The 7936-nt window shown below is 39.8% G+C and overlaps 1 protein-coding gene across 1 annotated transcript; it reads left to right on the top strand.

Moving 5' to 3' along the window:
- Positions 1 to 276: 276 nt before the first annotated feature.
- On the top strand, positions 277 to 2120 carry LOC111919175 (cytochrome P450 77A2). The gene has a single exon (XM_023914784.2). It carries the CDS (start codon positions 335 to 337, stop codon positions 1901 to 1903), a length of 1569 nt encoding a protein of 522 aa, XP_023770552.1. The 5' UTR covers positions 277 to 334; the 3' UTR covers positions 1904 to 2120.
- The last annotated feature ends 5816 nt before the right edge of the window (positions 2121 to 7936 follow it).

Genomic DNA, 7936 nt, shown 5'->3' with positions numbered 1-7936 from the left:
TGTCAGATCTAAAAAAAATATATATGTCAACTAGTAGAAATTTCTCTAACCTAAAAAAAATAAACAAAAGTTGAAAACATGCCTTTCTCATCATTACAACTTAACCGACATATCCATAATTACTTAATCGTAATAGTGTGTATAATGCCATAGTGCCAACGGAATTGATTGCCCCTCTAGAAAATCCTACAACCACCACAACGCTACAAATAATAAATACAATGTGCTGTTAATATTCATTAAATTCATCAGAGGGTAGATGGCACTGCCAACTCACTTTTTGACCCTTCTATATCTGTCAAACTGGATCTCCTTCCTCACACACACACTAGAAATGGAAATTCTTGAAATCCTTTTCGCCATTGTCACATGCAGTCTCTTTTGTTGTTTGTGGTGGACACACAAGTCCACGACCTCCCGTAGGCAGAAAACCCTCCCACCAGGGCCACCAGGTTGGCCGATTGTTGGCAACCTGTTTCAAGTCATCCTTCAAAAACGTCAGTTCATGCATGTCGTAGGTGACTTGCGTAAGAAGTATGGTCCGATCTTCACCTTGCAAATGGGCCAACGTACCTTAGTCATCGTCACAAGCTCAGATCTCATCCATGAAGCCCTTGTCCAAAAGGGTTCAAATTTCGCTAGCAGGCCACCAGACTCCCCTATCCGACTACTCTTTAGTGTTGGGAAATGTGCCATCAACTCAGCGGAGTATGGCCCTCTCTGGCGCACCCTGAGACGTAACTTTGTAACCGAGTTGATCAACCCAACCCGGATCCGACAATGCAGTTGGATCAGGAAATGGGCCATTGAAGAACACATGAAAACACTAGAATCTGAAAACTCACAACATGGGTTCATAGAGGTGATGAATACTTGTCGACTCACAATTTGTAGCATTTTGATATGTTTGTGTTTTGGTGCAAGATTTTCAAAGGAAAAGCTAAAGAACATAGAAAGCATAGTCAAAGATGTGATGATCATCTCCATGCCAAAGCTGCCGGATTTATTGCCTGTGCTCCTCCCACTCTTCCGACGTCAACTGGTGGCTGCTAAGGAGCTACGAAAGAGACAGATGGAGTGTATGGTTCCAATAATAAGGGCAAGAAGAGAATTTCTTGAGAAAAGTGAAGATAACATGAAAACCCCTACTGTAAACGACCTAAAAGTGGATGATTTGGAGATGGTGAGTCCTCCTGGTGCTGCGTACATTGACTCACTTTACAATCTTCAACCACCAAGTCGGGGGATGTTAGGGGAGGAGGAGCTCGTAACACTTGTGACTGAAGTCATTCTCGCCGGAACAGACACCAGCGCCACCACAATCGAGTGGGCTATGTTTCATTTGGTGACGAATCAAGAAATCCAAGAAAAGCTTTACAAGGAAATAGTCGGAAAAGTTGGTGTAAATGGGGTGATTGAAGAGAGTGATGTGGAGAACATGGAGTATCTAGATGCGGTGGTGAAAGAGACTTTCCGTCGACGTCCACCTGGCCACTTCACACTTTCACACGCGGCCACTCAGCCGACGGAGCTCGGTGGGTACGTAATTCCGACGGGCGTGAACGTGGAGTTCTACACAGCCTGGTTGACTCAGGATCCAGATGCATGGGAAGATCCGGAGGAGTTTCGGCCGGAGAGATTCTTGGAGGGCGGAGAAGGGGCAAGCGTGGACATTACAGGGATGAAGGGAGTGAAGATGCTACCGTTCGGTACTGGACGGAGGATTTGTCCGGCGTGGAGTTTGGGTACGTTGCATATTAACATGATGCTAGCAAGAATGATTCATGCATTCAAGTGGGTCCCGGTTCCGGGTAACCCACCCGACCCGACTGAAACTTTTGTTTTTACGGTAGTCATGAAGAATCCTCTCAAGGCAATGATTATGCCAAGGCAAAAATCTTGAATCCATTCTACAAATCTACGGGTCCGGATTTCCGAATTCGTTTGCCTATCTACCCTATTTTTCTAAGAGCATCCCAAACCACATTTTATTTCTACATTTATTTTTATAGGGTAAATTAGAGTTTATAGTGTTCACTTCAAAACTCTATTTTAGACTCTAAAAATGAAAATGTAAAAATCAAGTACGTTTAATATATTTAGAGTACAACTATTTATCATTTTATGAATAGAGTAGGATGAGTTTGAGCATTTACTCTATTTATACTCTATAGATTACGGGTAATGAAAAAATAAAGTTGGGTTGGATATTTATAAATGCTTGGATAGATATTTAGTTTTGTGGCTGTTGTATTTTATCTCGTGTGATGTGCACCTTGTTTTACCACTAATATATATCCATATTAATCTTTAATTTTTCGCTCACACTAAATTAACATAACTCATATAAATAATTAGTATAAAACAAGAGAGTAATATGAATGTAATGGTTTGATAAAAAGTTAATGTCAATATTCAATATTGGTCCAATGGTGTTTGATACCACAGGACCAAAATGTTTAATGATGTCATATGATTGTACTATATCTCCATTACTCCATACAACCACAATGAAGTCAACACTAAAAAAATCTAGAAGTATATTTAAAAATACATATCTTAATACTTAAAGCAAAAGAAAATAACAAATAGTATTAACTAAAATGTCACTAAAAAAATATAGAGATTTATTTAAAAATACATATCTTAATAGTTAAAGCAAAAGAAAAATAACAAATAGTATTAACTAAAATGCCACTAAAAAGTGTAGAGATTTATTTAAAAATACATATCTTAATAGTTAAAGCAAAAGAAAAATAACAAATAGTATTAACAAAAATGTCACTAAAGACATTAACCACTAAAAGCAATATTAAGATTTTAATACAATTATATTTTTTTGAGGCAAATATATAAACCAAAAAACTAACATGAAGCTGGAGGTCACATTACAAACTAACTAAAGTAACAAAAATAAAGGCTAAAAAAACAAATAACATTTGCCAAAAGAAAAACTAACCAACTATATACAAAGATTCTAAAACAAGATGGGAAAAAACGAGTTTTTTGGCAATCAACCCAACACTATATGATGCAGAACCACCTGAAGATGTGAGCATATCATCAATCTTGTTATCCATCCAGGCAGTCTGTTGCCTGTGATATGCATTTTTTAGGGTTTTAGTCAAAATCCTGACTTTTTTGGCTTCGTGGTCCTATGACCATATTTGCTTGTGATTTTGGTCCCTCAGAAAACTGAAAAGACTAAAATGCCCTTTCTGATATGCTTTTTATATTTATTCATTTTAATTTAAAAGAAAAAGAAAATATTTAATGAATTTGGGCCCACATATCTATCTATCTCTCTCATATAATTTGGGCCCACACATTTTGTATTTAGTCGTCTTCTTCATCAAAACATACACACACACACTGAGATTAAAAGACACACACATACTGCGGTAGCAACCGATGATTCCTCAAACTTCGGTGCATCCTACTTCTCCGGCGACAGTGACGCCACAAACTCCTCAGGCGCGAGTCGAAGATCAAACACCCTAATAATCACCAACGTCGTCGATGGCTTTATGTCACACCCCCAAACCAGAATGGCGGAAACATTCGGGGGTGGATGACTCCACGTAGTACCATAACAATTAAATATTGTAAAGAAACTAACACAACCATCATATATATAATGAAAACGTATATTGTTGCGTTATACATATTATCAAAAGAATATTACAATATGATGATATAAATGTTTAAATAATAAACGTCCTCAGCGTTCCTTCTTCAAAAGCTAGTGGTTACCTATATTACTGATTTCGTGAGAAATACAAGTGGTTTCGAAAAAGTGTCAACAATTAAGTTGGTGAGTTCATAAGTGTTTTGTATTGAAAAGTATGTCCTGTTGGTAGCATTTTAATGAACGAGGTTTTCAGAAAATCCAATATTTTCTATAAATAGTTTGAAATGTTCCCAAAGTTGGAGTGCATTAGTATTTTTCGTACTTGACTGGTAAAGATAACTTTGTGCTCAAAATAGTGTACAAAACTGAATGCATATATGAATCTCGTAAATCAAACTTGTTTTTATACTTTCATGTGAGCCTTATAACCATACTATTGACACTGACTGCCTGTAACAACATTCTTCAGGTGTTGTAGTGTTATGACATTTGTCACCCCAGACCTGCCGGTCTAACTGTAGCTAACAGTTTAGGTGCCGGGTTGTCAATCCCGTATAGATCTATACACAAGTATCACGCTCTCCCTCCAAGAGATTTTGGTATATAATAAAAGACTTAAAATGCATACATAAGAGTACGTTCAAGTTTGAATATCTCACATTACTTAGTATAAATGGATTTACGATAAGAAAGACTCTACTTCATTGTGTTTGAAAGTATATCGTTTTTCAAGATGTATACGTAAGAATGTATGAATAACTTGCTAACTATATGCATTATAGTTTTTCAGAAAGTATGTTCCATTTGGGTAAAAATAACTTGATGATATACTAGCCCTTTATACGTAAAGTAAGTTGTTTGGTATCGAAAATCAAATACGATAGATGTTACACTTGTTTATAAAACGATACTTTTACTTGTATTGTACTTGTATTTCCCCCCTAAAACATGAAAAGACTTGAAAGATAGGGGTATGAAACTCACTTGTTTGGTTTGATGAAAATGAGATTAGAGTCGAGCAGAACTTCAACTGCGGAAAGTTGCGTTTCAAGCTTCTCGGGGATCTAGGTAGCGTAGAAACTTCGTCGGAGGTTCGGGTGCAGAAATCGAGAGTGTCAGGATGGTCTCTGGAGCTCTAAGGTGTGTGAAAGTGAGAGAGGATATGAGAGATATGTGCCAAAACCCAGAGTTCATGCCCTTTATTTATAGGGTGTAAAACTGGAGTACGCTGGGCGTAATCCTGGAGTACGTTGGGCGTACTCGCTTACGCTGAGCGTATCTTGGTTACGCTAGGCGTAAAAATGCGTCATGGCTTACGACTCCGGCCTAGCTAGCGTAGAGTACTCGAGCCGATGGGACTCGACACTGGGTCTATTACGCTGGGCGTAATCTTGGATTACGCTGGGCGTAATCCAGTCTCCCATCTTCTAAATTCCATAACTTTCGCGTACGAGCTCCGTTTTTCGCGTTCTTTATATCCCCGCATAGGTGAGACTATGATCTACAACTTTCATTTAGACTCCGTCGGCTATTTTTGACTTTATTTTTAATGATATGTTTTTAATAGGCCGGGACTGCTAAAGTCCGTTAAAAATTCATAGTTTCTTCATTCGATGTCGGTTTTCGTTTGACTTTTTATCCTTTTACTCCTATTGTGGAGACCTTCAACTTTCGTTCAGGTTGCACTAGCTAAATAACGCTCGATCTTCAATTCGATTTTTTAGCCCTCTACTACTGTTACGAAACTTAGCAAATTCGTAACTTCTTCATACGAGGTCCAATTTGGGTGATCCTTTTATGCATGTTTACAGCTTAACGAACTCTACAACTTTTGTTTAGATACTTAAGTCTAAAACACATTTTATGGAAATTTCACTATTTACGTTAAATAATGTTTTACCAGTGTGTCGTGAGATATCTAATAGTCATAATTCTTTTATTAAAAACTGGTTTCGAATGTTCTTTATGTTTTCAGGATTCTTGTCATGATATCTAACATTTGATGCATCCCATATTTAGATTTTTGAATACTTTATGTTTGGGGTTAATTCCGTTGATTCCAAATGGTTTCGTTGTATTTGACTTTTGAGCGTTACAAAGCGTTGGAAAATATAGGGTTGTCACATCATCCCCTCGTTATGGGAATTTCGTCCCGAAATTTTATCTAAGAAAGAGTTTACAAGTTAGGAAAAAGATGCGGGTACTTTTGTTTCATCTGATCCTCGCGTTCCCAGGTGTAATCAGGTCCTCGTTTGGCGTTCCAGCGGACATTTACAATGGGTATGCGGCTTTGTTTAGTTCTTTTGATTTCCCGATCCATGATCTCTACCGGTTCTTCCACGAATTGGAGGTTCTCATTTATTGTAATTTCGTCGAGAGGGACGACGAGTGTCTCATCGGACAAACACTTCTTCAGGTTTGATATGTGAAAGGTAGGGTGTACGTTGTGGAGTTCCTGCGGTAGTTGAAGCCTGTAAGCCACCGGACCAATCCTGGCAAGGATCTCGAATGGTCCTATGTACCTTGGGTTTAGCTTTCCACGCTTTCCAAAACATATTAATCCCTTCCAGGGCGAGACTTTTAGTAGGACACAGTCTCCAACCTGGAATTCCAAAGGTTTCCGTCTTTTATCCGCATAACTCTTTTATATGTCCCTTAATGCTTTAAGTCGTTCCCGGATCTGAACAGTCTTCTCTGTGGTTTCTCTTATGATTTCTGGTCCAGTGAGCGTGTTCTCTGTTGCTTGTCCTTTTGCTAGTTGTGTGTCCCCCACTTCGGCCCAGCACAGAGGTGACCTGCACTTGCGGCCGTAGAGGGCTTCGAATGGGGCAGCCTTAATACTAGTGTGGTAGCTATTGTTGTACGAGAACTCGACCAAAGGTAGATGGGTGTCCCATGCTTTTTCCAAAATCGATTACACAGGCTCTTAGCATATCTTCTAGGGTTTGTATGGTCCTCTCACTCTGGCCGTCTGTTTGCGGGTGATAAGCAGTATTCATGTGTAGCCTCGTTCCTAGAGATCTTTGTAGTGACTGCCAGAACCTTGAGGTGAATCTACTATCTCTGTCCGAGATAATGGATATTGGCACACCATGCAATCGTACAATCTCCCTGAGGTAGGTTCTAGTTAGCTTCTCCAACTTATCCGTTTCCTTGATTGGTAGGAAGTGCGCAGATTTAGTTAACCTGTCGACGATCACCCAGATAGTGTCGAGTCCGTTTGCCATCCTGGGTAGTTTGGTTATGAAATCCATGGTTATCCGTTCCCACTTCCATTTGGGTATTTCTGGTTGTTGCAACAATCCTGAGGGCTTTTGGTATTCTACCTTGACTTTGGCGCACATCAGACATTTACTCACGTAGGTAGCAATTTCGGCTTTCATGTTCGGCCACCAGTACAATTTCTTGAGGTCGAGATACATCTTATCGGAGCCGGGATGTATGGAGTATCGTGTCTTATGTGCTTCGTTCATGACGACTTCTCTGAATCCGCCAAATCTCAGCGTCCAGATTCGGTCCATGAAGTAATGAACTCCATCATTCTTGACTTCAAGTCTCTTATACATTCCCCTTAAGGCTTCCCCTGCCACATTTTCAGATGTCAAGGCTTCTATTTGGGCTTCCTTTATTTGTGTAGACAGGTGTGAATGGATTGTCATGGTTAAAGACTTCACTCTGCGGCCTGAGTATTCCTTCCGGCTGAGTGCATCAACTACCACGTTAGCCTTTCCGGGATGATATTGAATCTCGCATTCATAATCATTTAGTAGTTCCACCCACCGTCTTTGTCTCATGTTGAGTTCTTTCTGGTTGAGGATATGTTGGAGGCTTTTATGGTCGGTGAAGATTGTATATTTCATGTCGTAGAGGTAGTGCCTCCATATCTTTAGAGCGAAGACAACTGCTCCTAGCTCAAGATCGTGCATTGTGCAGTTCACTTCGTGCGCCTTTAGTTGCCTCGAGGCATAGGCGATGAGCTTCCCTCGTTGCATCAGGACACACCCGAGTCCTTGGTTTGATGCATCGCAATAGACCACGAAGTCCTCCGTTCCTTCTGGCAAGGTTAGGATGGGCGCACTACATAAGGCTCGCTTTAGCATTTGAAATGTGGTGTCTTGTTTTTCTCCCCAGTCGAAGATCACATTCTTATGAGTTAGGGTGGTGAGTGGCTTGGCAATCTTGTGAGAAATTTTGTATGAACCTTCGGTAATACCCGGCGAGTCCCAAAAATTGTCGGATTTCTGTAGGGATTCTTGAAGTCGTCCAACTCTTATTGCCTTGATCTTAGAAGGATCCACGTGTATC

The sequence above is a fragment of the Lactuca sativa genome, chromosome 4 (genome assembly GCF_002870075.4).
Source record: "Lactuca sativa cultivar Salinas chromosome 4, Lsat_Salinas_v11, whole genome shotgun sequence".
NCBI classification, from domain to species: domain Eukaryota; kingdom Viridiplantae; phylum Streptophyta; class Magnoliopsida; order Asterales; family Asteraceae; genus Lactuca; species Lactuca sativa.
Note: the sequence above shows the minus strand (reverse complement) of the source record. Positions and strands in the feature narration are given on the sequence as shown.

What these genes read in the sequence shown, in the direction of transcription:
- LOC111919175 (XM_023914784.2), top strand. Translation starts at nt 335, where the DNA reads ATGGAAATTCTTGAAATCCTTTTCGCCATTGTCACATGCAGTCTCTTT.